Genomic DNA, 12,931 nt, shown 5'->3' with positions numbered 1-12,931 from the left:
TCAGAAAGGTTAAGTGACTTGCCGATAACTGGCAGGGCTGGGACCCTTCTTCTGCCGCGCTCACGGGAGCCCCTCCGCTCTGCGGAGCCTCACGGTAGGGCCCCATTCCCTGCCCGCGATCATCCCTGTGAGCCTCTGCAGGCAGCTCTAAATCGAAAGGCTGAAAGCTCCTCGGAACTTTGGGTTCCCCTGTGGGGAATCCCTTACCTTTGTGAAACATGTGGAGGTGCTTATGGCTCAGACCTTGCGTCAGAATAGGCTGCAAGAAGTCTGGGGGCCCCAGTGGTTCCTCTCTGGAGGCTGGGAAGGTGCCCGTGTGTGTGGTGCAGAGGCTCTGGAAGGGGCCGGGCTCTGAGCACAGTCCCCTTTTGGTCTCCACATAAGAGCAGGTGGCTCTGCCTGGAGCCGTCCCAGGAAACCTTGATGGGGGGATTAATGGCAGGAAAAGTAGGGCAGGCAGGTTGGTAAATATTTAATTGCTCAGAGCTTACGGCGTGGAGGGGGCCGATCTGAGAGAAGGGCAGGGCTTAGGGAGAGTGGGGAGCTGGATTAAACTGCTCTGTTCCCCGAGTGCTGGGCTGCCCTGGGAAGCTCTCTAACATCAGTCCCAGCCTGAGACCCTCCTCTCAACAACTCTCACCCTCCAGGACCTTCTGCCAAGTGGCACAGGGGGGGCCCAGACTGTGGGAACTTTGAGAAAATGGAGGCAGTGAGGGTAGGAAGCCGTGACGGCAATGTTGGCTAGTTTAAGTGCCCACTGGTGCCAGCCCCTCTTCACAGAAACTCTTTTAAAATATAGCACCTGCCTCAGAAGGTTTAAGAATCAGCTAAGTGATGGGGCGCCCGGGTGGCTCAGTCGGTTGAGCGTCCGACTTCGGCTCAGGTCGTGATCTCACAGGTTGTGAGGTCGAGCCCCGCTTCCAGCTCTGTGCTGACAGCTCAGAGCCCGGAGCCTGCTTCGGACTCTGTGCCTCCCTCTCTCTGCCTATCCCCCACTCGCACTCTCAAAAATAAGTAAACATTAAAAAAAAAAAAAGTGACGGTGTTGGGATGACGTGAGGAAGGAAGCAGAGGCTGGCAGCAGGAGCCCAGAGCTGCTCGTGGGCACACACAGCACCTGCTGGACACGCTCCATATGAAGGAGGCCCCCTGGCAGTTCTGGGGCCTGGCTGGGAGTGTGGCCCTTCTCCCACCCTGTTCTCTGCTGGGTTCTCCACTCCCCCACCTCCTTACTTTGTCATTCTGCCCTTGAGCTTTGGCTCCTTATTTTCCTCCATTTCTGCCCCAGGGTGGAGGGCCTGGAGATCACAGGTCCAAATGGAGGCACATCCCATTCTCGCCCTGAGAGCCTCCCCAGCATGCCAGAGTCCAGGGCCTGGACCACTCTGGGGCCTCTGCCACGCCCCTAACCTGAGATGTGTGCAGTGACGATCCTCTCCCCCTCCTCCCCCAACCCCAACCATCCGTATCCAGAAGAAACCAGGCAGAATCTTGCCACAAAAAGGATGCCCTTGGGGAGGGGGTGGGAAGAGAGGCTTTACCTGGCCTCTGACCTAGGGCTGCAAGGGGAGCTAAGGGAGTGGGGAGTCCCAGAGCATCTCACTGCCGCCTGCGGTAAGCTGTGTTCTCCTAAAGCGGGGCCCCAGCATGCTCAAAGCCACCCTGCAATGACTTACGGGGACAGGAGACAGGACAGTGCCCTGCTCTCACCCTTCCCCTTGGGCAGTGCTCAGCAACGGGTCCGGGGTGGGCGGGGAGGGAGCCTGGCCGGTGGCCCGAGGCCGGGCTGGGCGCAGTGGAGGGGACTCACCATCCTCCTTGGTCTGGATATAGAGCACGCTGCTGCGCACGCCGTCCCCGGCTTGGGTGTAGGCCAGCACCTGCACGCTGTAGTTGGTGAACTTCTCCATGCCCCGCAGCTCCACCCGCTCCCGCGTCGTCGTGATGTTCTGCATCTCGCCCCACTCTGCCCGAGACAAGCAGCGTCGGGGCGCGGCCAGGCCGGCCGGGCCTGGGGCCCCTGCCGCAGCCCCTCGGCCAGCCTGGGCTCCGGTCGGGCCAGCTCCACTGGGCTCAGACCTCGACTCCACAGTAGTGGCGACCGGGGGGACCGCCACCTTCAGGCGCCCGGGGGCAGGTCTGGGGCACTGCTCCCAGGCCGCGTGTCTCCGCAAGCGGCCCAACTGGGGCGAGCGGCATATGCCCGGCCTCAGCCCCAGCTGACCTCGTACCAAATTGAGCTTAATGCTCTCCCTTTCCATCTGAGCACCTTTCCCCTCCTCCCCTTCCCCTCTCCATGTGAGGGATGCCAAGGATCTCCTGGAAGGGAGCCTAGGCCAGGTGGGATGGTCACAGCCATTCCTCTTTGCTGTCCCAGGGCCTCCTTCGGCTCTCAGGTCAGTAGGCAGTGTGTTACCCTGGGATGACGGGGGACAGGCTGAGGCTGCCTCCTCTGTGTCTGACTGCTCCTGAGCCAGCACCCTGAACTCTCAGTGGTGTCTGTGAGCGGCTAAGCCCCTTCCTTTCTCCCCACTGCTGGGGACACCTTTCTCCCCACCGCTGGGGACACCCTCCCCAGGAAGCACCCACACAGAGAACCCGGGCGAGGCCGGTAGAGGGGACAGCCCCCGCCAGGAAGGGCCGGGACTTCTTCCGGCTCAGTGAGGACCCGTCATCTGACTCTGCCAAGGAACTTGCTATAGACAGAAGACGAGTTTAGGGAGAGGGTCCCACGGGAAGACCAGGGTCTTAGAAGGAGGAAAAGAGACAGGCTCCTGAGCTGACAGCCATCCACTGGGACCACCGGGCTTTCCAAAAGACGGGCCCAGACGCACTGGCTGAGGATGGGCTTCGTAGGAGACAGGTGCCTGCAACCCACCCCAGCACCTCACCGGGGACCCGGTGCAGGCAAAGAGCCCTAAGCAGGGAGCCTGGCCAGGGGAGGGCAACAGTCTGCCCGGGGCCAGGGGCATGAGAACACCGCGCCCGGCCTGAGGCAACTCCAGGTGAGTGCAGGGGGAACCTCAGAAGCCTGAACGGTGGGACCTTTCTTTTTAGGAAATCAGAAACCAGGGTAGTCCTGTCCAGGACCGGAGCCAGAGAAAGACCCCAAAAGAGGACAGTATGGCCAACAACCCAGGTGACTTCAGGGGAGATTACAGGCTTAGAAAAGAGGAAGCAAGGGGCCCCTGGGTGGCTCAGTCGGTTAAGCGTCCGACTTCGGCTCAGGTCATGATCTCACAGTTTGTGGGTTTGAGCCCTGCGTCAGGCTCTGTGCTAACAGCTCGGAGCCTGGAGCCTGCTTCGGAATCTGTCTCCTCCTCTCTCTGCCCCTCCCAGGTTCATGCTCTGTCTCTGTCTCTCAATAATAAATAAATGTTAAAAAAAATTAGAAAAAAAGAAAAAAGAAAAGAGGAAGCACGCTCTGGAAAGCCAGGGACCACCCCTTATGCGGCACAGCAGAAATGCATGAGGCTGTCTCCCAACACGTGAACTGAGGACACTGCCAGAGATCCAGCTCCTGAGCTCCAGGTCTCTGTGCTTTTAGAGGAGATGACAGAGATAGAGGCAAGAAGGACACTTCCTGTTGGCAGTGTATCCGGGCACAGCAGCATCCAGGTGGGGAAGGGGAAGGCAGGTGTCCTGGAGAAATGACCATGAGTTGGAGTCTCAGGTCCTCCTGGGGAGAAGGGAGGGCCCCGGGGCTGGAGGCAGAAGGTTCAGGATCCAGGGAGGTAAACTCACGGGGGCCCTTATGGCCCCCAATAGAACATTTCCATAGTTGGGGATGCTGGGTCTCTGCCTCGCACAGCTGCAGACTTCCCTATCACTGCAGGGTTCCCGTGACACCAGTGGGCGGGGACTTGGTGTGTTTGTGAGGCTACACACGACTGTTTGGACCCGCGCGTCCCAGGGCGAGGAAGGCACACACAGGGTTGGTTGCTGTCCCTCTGCCATTCCTACCCCGGCTTCACTGCATGCGCTTCCCCACCTTTCTCCGGGTCCCAAGCGGCTCATCTGCGCAGACCGCTTGCCCCACGGCCTGGCCAAGGGGTGCCCCCTTCCCCCAGGTCCTGGTAGCCCCGCTTCCTCCTCTTGTCCCCTCCGGCCTAGGTGGTGAGGACTATTCCTCGGTGCCCCGCCCTCCTTCCACAGCCCTCTGCAAGCAGCGCCTTCATGAAACTCTTCAACTGCCCCACTCGCGGGTACCTCCTGCTCCCTGCCCGGACCCTGACCGAACATCCACATGTTACATTAGAAGCACACGTGCACCATCACAGCTCCAGTCATTTCCAGACACACTGCCGTCCGGGAGCAGCTGGCGTCCCTCCCCCCACCACAGGGGTGACCCACCCTGGTCTCTGGCTCTGGCTGGGGTAGCACGTGCAGCAGAGGGAGCTGCGCCTCCGCCGGCCATCCCATGGGAAGATGCTCAGCTCCAAGCGTGGACACAGACCCTGCACCTCTCACCCCGAGACCCGGCTTTCACTCCTGGCAGACTCACCCCCATCCACGTAGAGGGACCAGAAGATGACACGATAGCCTTTGAGGACGCCATTGAGAGTGCTGCGTGGGGGCTCCGACCAGGAGATGACCGCCACATCTGAGGTGATGGACAGGGCCCGGACGTTCTCGGGGGGCTGGCTGGGCACTGTACGGGCCGGGGAGAGAGACAAAGGGCCCCGTCAGGAGGTACAGCCCGACATCCGTGCCCCCCGCCAGAGGAACGTGGAAGGAGCTCCTGACAACGAGTGAGGAGAGTCTGGGCTGTGTGGCTGGGAAGTGAAGCAAGTGTCCTCTTCTGGGTAAACAGAGGTCCTCACAGTCTCGGCGCCTTGGCCTTCCGGTGGCCCGTTCCCCGTTCCGGGTAAATGCCGGGGGCAGAAGGTGATGAACTCTGGGCATGAGCCCATGGGGATTCACCAGTGGGCACCAAAGCCCAGGGTGGATGCTACAGAGCCTGGAAGATCTCCACGCCAGCCCTGGGTCTTATCCGATGGCTGCTGGCCCTGCTGTGTCATCTGACCAGGTGGTCTGAGCCCAGCCTGGCTCTCGGGCCCCTTGCGTCCTTAATGCCAAGCTGAAGGGAAGGAAAAGAAGGAAGCGGTCCCCTCACCCTGGTGAAGAGGAGAAGGGGAGCCATAGACACCTTTAGGACTTCTGGGACCATTACACCTTTGTCCCTTGTCCCTGTAACATGAATATATCAAAATCTCCGGGATGACGAGAAAGCACTTTCTGAGGCCAATGTAGGTGCCCTGCCTCTAACCTTCCCCATCGGAAAGCCATCTTTGAGCCTAACCCAAGTCCTATCCCCCTCCCTCAGGGGTTTGCCCCGGTGCAGGCCACTTTTTCTGAGATGGCAGACGGCAGGGATGCCAGGTTCTAGGAGCCACCTTGGCTGGGGAGAACTTTGGTGGCCCTTCCTGCTGGCTTCCGAATTGCGGGGGCCAAAGGGAAAGGCCATGTGTGCTTTGCTCTGAGAGGGAGGAAGGAGGCACAGGCTGGATGGAAGGTAATTAGATCCCATTGCCCCACAAGAGGCAACTCTAATTTTTATGAGCATTTAAATGATAATACATCATCGTAACGATCCTCTTTGAGAATGATTATTGTTTCATATTACTTAGGTGTAAAAATATAAGCACCATGTAATTAGGGACCCAGTGTAATAAACTAATACAGATCGCCCGTTCGAACAAAATGAAGGTAATATAATTATGGAAAAGACACTACTGCTAAAGCAGGGGCCCTTGAATACCCCAGGAGGAGTGCTAATATTGCCAGGAAACGATCGGGATCTGACAGGCTAACGAGGGCCTTAATTAAGTATGAAAAAGTGCTGGGCAACTGCTGCTGGAAACTTTCTTCCCTCTCCTCCTTTGTTTTGAAAATGACTCTACGGCCCACGCTGATCTCGCCCTCCCGGAAATTCTGCGCCCCCCACCCCCACCCCAGAGCAGGGAGGCGGTGACCCGATGAAGGCCAGAGGCGGGCCTGGCCCTGGAGGACAGGAAGCTCAGTGCATGGCGGGGCATGTCCGTGTGGGCTCAGGGCAGCTGTTCCCCTGGACGCGCCTTCCCCGGGGCATCCTGCATCCACGTCACTTGGTCCCGTATCCCGCCTCGCTCCCAAGCGAGAGTATAACAACGGGGCGAAGATAGAGTATGGGATTCAGGGTCTGACCTGGATTTTGATCCGGGCTCCGTTCGTTACGACATAGGTGATTCTGGACAGGCTACTTAGCTTGCGTGAACGTTGGCTCCTTGTGTGGGTAAGGCCCTAGGGGTCAGTGCTACGGTTCTCATAGGTGTTCCTGTGCCGGCAGCACCAGCATCATCTGGGAATGTACTCGAAATGCAAAACTGATTCAACCTGCTAAAGCAGAGGCTCTGTGGGGGAGGGCCCAGCAACCTGCTTATAGCCCTCCAGCAGATTCTGATATACACTCAGGTTTGAGAACTACCGGGTTAGAGCACCACTTGGGACTAGTACTGCTCGTGTGAAGAGGTAGCTGGTGGTCCACCTCCACCCAGCCAGGTCTGTGGCCAGCATCACGGAGGGGAGGTGCTGGGGTGGGGGGGAGGCATGGAGCCAGTGTGGAATGGGGGAGCTGGCTGCCTTGTGGTCCTCCCCACCACCACCCAGGCTTCTCTGTGCCTCTCTGCTTTCTATGTGCCTTTCCCTCTTTTTGCATTCTCCCCTTCCCCAGGAGCTCAGTGCTCCACCCCGAAGCCCAGATTGTGCCCCAAAGCCACTGAATGAGAATCCCGGAAGATGAAGCCTGGGCACCATTATTTTGAAAGCTCCCCAGATAATTCCAATCTGGAGCTAATGTTAAGGACCACTGGTACGCGCTAATCCTCTTTCAGGTGTTTCCGACCTGACGCATCCTCCCTCCCAAGGGTGTCTACATTTTCAGAGAAGGTGAAGTAGGTAGAAGGCGTTGCCTAACCTAAAGGAATGACTTTCTAACAGTGGAATGTTGGGTATTCCGATGGCATTACGCCCTGTGGACAGTTAGTCCCCTCCCTCTGCTGGGGCAGGGTCAGACTTAGTGCAGGTTTTGGTCTCAGACTCTGGTTTGGGGTTGAGGGACATCAAGCCGGAAGCCGAGGAGAACACCCTGCTTCTTTCATCTGCCCTTCGGGAGGCTGCAGGCATCAAGGGCCATGTGTCCTCTTTTGACCTGGCACAGGCTCAGGTACCAGCGGGCCCTCCTCTGTGCTCGGAGAGCGGGCACGTTCCTGCTTTCTCCTAACCCTGTTCCCCTGAAAACCAGGCCCTGTATTTACTCAAGAGTCCTCTCTAGTCCTCAAAGAATCATGTTTTAAACAGTGGCCTCTAAATCGCTGCCACATGGATCTTAGACTCTCTTAACCCCAGTCTCATCTCAGGTCCCTGAAACAGTTAGTGGACAGGTTCTAGCCCAGAACTACAAAGGTAACTTGGTTTCTGCCCTTTGTCCAACCTGCAGGTTATAAGGGAAGAGAAACAGGAGCAGGATGTAGAGGAAAGGGCCCGGAGAGAGAGACAAGCGAGGGCCAGAATGAGGGAGAAACATGGATGGAGAGTCAGATGGGTGGCAGGTGCTAGGGAGGCAGAGTGTCGACAAGCAGTGGATAGAGCGCTGGCCGTTGGATTGAGGACCTGGGGGGCTCCGTGGACCAGCGTCTCTAGAGGAGCCAGTGGGCGAGAGGAGACGGAGGGATCCAGGGAGCCTGTGTGCCTCACAAGACCCTGATGGGGACCAGGAGCTGTGGAAGGGCCCTGAGTCCTCCCTGGCAGCCTGCCTCTGCACCCCTACCCTCTGCTGGTGCCCTCACCATCCTCCAGCGTGGTGGCATTGATCTCGCTGGACGAGGGCCCTGTGCCAGCCCGATTGAAGGCTTGGACCACCACCCCGTACTGGGCAAACTTCTTGAGGTTGTCCAGGGTGTAGACCTCGCTGTCCCCGGTGGCCTTCATCTCCACGATGCTATACTGCCCATTGCTGCCAGGGCTGTTCTCTCTGTAGCCGATCTGGTAGCCCCGTATGACGCCATTCTGCAGCTCCTTCTTGGGCGCCTGTGAGCACGGTAGGGGAGGGGAGACAAAGACACAATGGTGCTCTGAGATGCTGCTCTTAAAGCCAAAGTCAGATCATGTCACTCCTCTGTTCCCAACCCTTCAAAGGCTCCTGTCTCACTTGAAGTGAAAGCCAAAGTTCTTACAATGACTATATGACCCTATATGATCTGACCGCCATTATCTCTTGGGCCCATCTCCTCTTCCCCATGCTCCCTAGGCTCCAGCACTGGTCTCTTGCTATTTACGCTGGGCCCATGTCCGTTGAAGGGGAATGCTTTTGCCTTGGATACCCCCACAGCTTGCCTCTTCGGCCCTGTGGCATCCTTGCTGAAATACCTGTCTTTTTTTTTAATTAATTATTTTTTTTAAACGTTTATTTATTTTTGAGACAGAGAGAGACAGAGCATGAACAGGGGAGGGTCAGAGAGAGAGGGAGACACAGAATCTGAAACAGGCTCCAGGCTCTGAGCTGTCAGCACAGAGCCCGCCGCGGGGCTCAGGCTCATGAACCGTGAGATCATGACCTGAGCTGAAGTTGGATGCTTAACTGACTGAGCCACCCAGCTGTCCCTCCTCACGCTCTTTCTGTAAGATTGCTCCCTGCCCTCTGTTCAGTATTCCTTACATTTCTTCCTGGCCCCCATTACCTCTTGAACCCATCTTTTCTTCCCCGTGTTTTAATTTTCTGCATTGCATTTACTCAGCATCATTGGATATTTTATTTATGTGTCCATCTGTTCCCATCAATGTAAATACCATGAGGATGAAAAGCATTGTCTGTTTTGTTTGCTCTTTGCTCTGCGTTCAGTGTCTACAATGATGGCTGATACGTAGCAAGCCTTCAACACACAGTTAATGAATGAATGAATGAATGAATGAATGAACGAATGAATAGGAATATCATTTGGCATGGGCTCGGGGACCTGAAAGAAAGGGAACAGCAGACAAAAAGTAACGAGACGGAGAAGGAGGTGAGGAATTAGCTTGAATAAAAACAGAAGCCCGAGATACCACATCACACCCTGTAGGACAGGTCTCATAAAAAAATGGAAACCAACAAGTGTTGGTGACCATGTGGGCAAACTGGACCTCTTGTGTCCTACTGGTGGAAATGCAAACTGGTGTAGCTGCCGGGGAACACAGTCTGCCAGTTCCTCAAAAAGCCCAACATAGAATCGCCATATGATCCAGAAGTTCTACTCCTTGGTATAGACCGCAAGGAATTGAAAGTGGAGACTCAGATACTTGTACATCCACGTTTAGAGCAGCCCTATTCACCCCAGCCAAAAGGTTGAAGCAACCCAAGTGTCCACTGACGAATGAATGGATCAACAAAAAGTGGCCTATGAGTGCAATGGAATATTATTCAGCCTGACAGTTAGCCTCTTATTTAGTCGGAATGAAGTCCCGACATGTGCTATCACGTGGACGAACCTTGAAAACATCATGCTAAGAGAAATGAGCCAGACACAACAGGACAGATATTGTGTTGATACAGCTTCCATGGGGTCACATGCATAGTCAAATTCACAGAGACAGAAAGCAGACTAGAAGTTACCAGGGGTTGGAGGCGGAGCTATCATTCAATAGGGGGCAGAGTTTCTACTCGGAATCATGAAGAAGTTTTGCAGATGGACGGTGGTGATGGTTGCACAATACTGTGAATGTACGTAATGCCACTGAACTGTGCACTTAGCCATGAATAAAATGGTGGGTATGTTTTACCACATTTAAAACAGAAAAAAAGAGTCCTTGATTTTGGTGTGTGCCCAGCCCTTCTTGGAGCAGGGAGCTACACTGCCCTGGGCATCATGGTAAAGGGCTGGGGTATGTGGGGACTGGGGCCTGAAGCCAGCCCCCAGATGCAGGGACAGAGGTAGATGAGGACATGCAGTAAGAAGGGGGCATTATGGAGCCCTGGCTTGGCTGGTGGGGATGAAGGACTGGCCCCAGTCAGCCAGGAGAACAGAGAAAACACCAGTGCCATGAGTCTGGGGCTAGAAAACATGCTTTCACTCCAAGCTTCAACCCTGATACACAACCAGATGCACACACGCGATCCTAATACCTCTCACATCCGGAACCACGAACACACACATCCGGACCCATCAAAGCAAACACTGTAATCCATCCACCTACCTACAGTCATGTATACTTAGACTCACAGACAGAAACTGGCTCCTTTAACAAGCAGACTTGCCCATCTAGAAATTGAGAGACAGCACCCACCCCAGTGCATATAAAAACAACTTGAATCAGGGTTTTAAAGATAATGAAGTTAATTTAAAAGCCTACCTTTTATTATACAAAAAAATAGTGAGATCAAAAACAATTAAGTTAGTAAAACAGCCCCACTGTTTTTTTTTTTTTAATTCAATGAATGTTTTAAATGAACTGCATTTTCAGCTCGCTGTTAACTCAATAAAATGAAGTTTTTAATTTAACATAATTGTTTTGAACTCACTAAATAGGTGTGTGTGTTTTTAATTGACTTGACTTTTTGTTAATGCCTGAATAATGTTTCTCTGCACTTGGGCAGTCCTGTTTGCTAGTTTGTAAGTGAGCAAATTTCTGAATTCTCATATCTGCCCATGTAAATCTACATACACACCCACACACACAGAGACATCTATTATAGACACAAACATACCTTCAAGAGTGATACCCCACCTTCATAATGACACATACTCTTATATTACATACACACATCCATATTGCCACGCTCAGAGAGTAATACACGTGTCCACATGACCACAGCCATCTAGGCCATGATATATACCAACATATTCACATCAACATATACTGACAGAGGCCTTGGATGGGCATCCAGGCACACCCTGCTATATACATATATATATTCACATATTTATACAAATCTTGACATATCTTCCTTCCCTCCCTCCTCTTTCTTTCCTCCTCTCCCTCTCTCTCTCTCTCCCTCTCTCTCTCTCTCCCTCTCTCTCTCTCTCTCTTCTCCCTTCCACTGCTCCCCTCACCCCCAACAGGCACACTCAGGATTTAAATCAATCTTAACAATATTTCTCTGAAGCATTAAGAAATCAATAGGGCTGATTGCAAATTTATGTCATAAAGCAGTGGCGATCCATCTCGCGGAAAGGGTCTTAAAATGAAGTGACTTATCTTTCAAGTGAATCTTTATTTTTCATTAATCTGTTTCTTGGTGTTAAAAAAAAATCCCCTGAGAAGTCAGGCCAAAATTTATTGATGGGTTGGTTCATTCTGAAGTTCTAACTTTCTAATCAATTTTATTTTTCATTATGAGACTTTGGAGAAATAAATCTGATTCTAAATTTTTATCGACCTCCGGGTCAGAGCTTTGTAGCCAAACGGCTCAGTGTTTTACATACGTATTCATTCCCTGCCCCCACCTCCTGGCTTCCTGACAGTATTCCTAGGAAATGGGTCCAGAACCAGGATGTAGACAGACTTGGGGTTGGACTCTAGGCTTCACCCCCCCCCCCAAGTTTTTGAGGAAAGCCTTGGTGCCCAGATCTGGATGTGAAGTGAAACCATGGCTCTGGGCATGGTTCCCAGGAAGGCCCAACTGTGTAGTCCCTACCTCACTTTCATTCTGGTCATTTCTCTGGGGAAAGAAGGAACAGGCTCTGCTGTGTGTCTATGTGGGTGTGGGGGGTGGGGGGTGGGGGTTGGGATGGGGAGACACACACAAGAGTGTAGTGTTTTTAAGGAAAATATCACTAAGCCCTTCTGCATTTCTCCCATTCTTAAGTCTACCTTGTTGAAGGGCCTGGGGGAGAACTAAAGTGCCTGAGCTTCAGTTAGAGCCAGAAAATGACTGTGGAGGTCGGATCCCAGGAGCAGAGGAGGCATTCCCCCCAAGCCCCACTGTTGGGATGGGAAAACTCCAAGAAGAACACATACAGGCCCTACGAAAGCTCCCTGTTCCCAAACTCCGTGCCGTGGCCTCCTCTGATGGGTCGGGATAAAAGTACCTCTTCTGGCTACCTCCAGGAACAGAGGGTCAGATAAGCCAGTGTGAGAAAATACTTGAAGCCTGGAAGAGTCAGTGCAACAGGCGGCCCTGAGGGCCCACGGCAGCGATGTGGTGGTGAGTTCGCCAGAATTACCCAGGACGGTGTTTCCCTCCTGCTCCAGGTTATTCCGATCTGTTTCTCTGCCCAGCTGTGAGGTCTCCTCTAAGAGTTTTCTCATGTGACAGGGTCTTCAGGACATCCTGTAGAGTTTAAGGTCTCTGCCCCTCATCCAGCCCAGAGGTAGGGAGGACGGTTATTTTCAGTGATTTCATAGAGGAGGAAACTGAGGCCTGAAAACACCAAGACTCCTGTGGAAGGCCTCACCAGGAGAAGATAGGGGATCACATTGCTATACCTCCCAGCTCCAGTCAGAGGGCCAAGATGAGGGCAAGACCCTGTTCTGTCATCTCTCATCATCCACAGGGCTCCCTTGAACTTTGTACAAAGTCAAACCCAACTCCTGACCTATTACAGCATGTGGGGCTTAGAAGAGAGGCCGGTGTGGTGGAAAACCCATCTTCCCTGCTTAGCATTGCCAAATTCTTCATCCCACCTCAGGTACAGGCCTGCCTCAGAGTGCCAAGGCGGAGAGGGGGTGGGGAGTGGTGGGGGGACCCATCCCTTTATCCTCCTGTCTTTCCTCCCCTCGGGCCTCACTGTGGTTAGCAAAACAAAACAAAACAAAACAAAACAAAACAAAAAAACAAAACAAAAACAAAAACAAAAACAAAGACAAAAACAAAGACAAAAACAAAAACTGGGCATGAGAATTATAAGAAATCAGAGATCAGCAAGCTTGTTGGGGCTTCATTCCTGGGTTGAGAAGGGAGGAGGCATGGAGGCAT

The 12,931-nt window shown here is 53.8% G+C and overlaps 1 protein-coding gene across 2 annotated transcripts in view; it reads right to left on the bottom strand.

The window, feature by feature from the left end:
• DSCAML1 (DS cell adhesion molecule like 1) overlaps window positions 1–12,931 on the bottom strand; it is a 348,919-nt gene that overhangs the window by 25,977 nt on the left and 310,011 nt on the right. Inside the window, exons 17-20 of one of the 2 annotated variants that reach the window (XM_053900430.1) lie at window positions 7,827–8,067; window positions 4,505–4,651; window positions 1,811–1,966; window positions 223–419 (exon numbers count right to left, since the gene is read on the bottom strand). In XM_053900430.1, the coding sequence (XP_053756405.1) occupies window positions 250–419; window positions 1,811–1,966; window positions 4,505–4,651; window positions 7,827–8,067 (714 nt within the window). In that variant the 3' untranslated portion in view covers window positions 223–249. Of the gene's footprint in view, window positions 1–222; window positions 420–1,810; window positions 1,967–4,504; window positions 4,652–7,826; window positions 8,068–12,931 lie in introns of those variants that run through there. The other variant, XM_053900429.1, reaches the window with a different exon arrangement.

This window comes from Panthera pardus, unplaced genomic scaffold, assembly GCF_024362965.1.
Source record: "Panthera pardus isolate Hobbes unplaced genomic scaffold, ASM2436296v1 HiC_scaffold_12, whole genome shotgun sequence".
In the NCBI taxonomy this organism is placed as follows: domain Eukaryota; kingdom Metazoa; phylum Chordata; class Mammalia; order Carnivora; family Felidae; genus Panthera; species Panthera pardus.
Note: the sequence above shows the minus strand (reverse complement) of the source record. Positions and strands in the feature narration are given on the sequence as shown.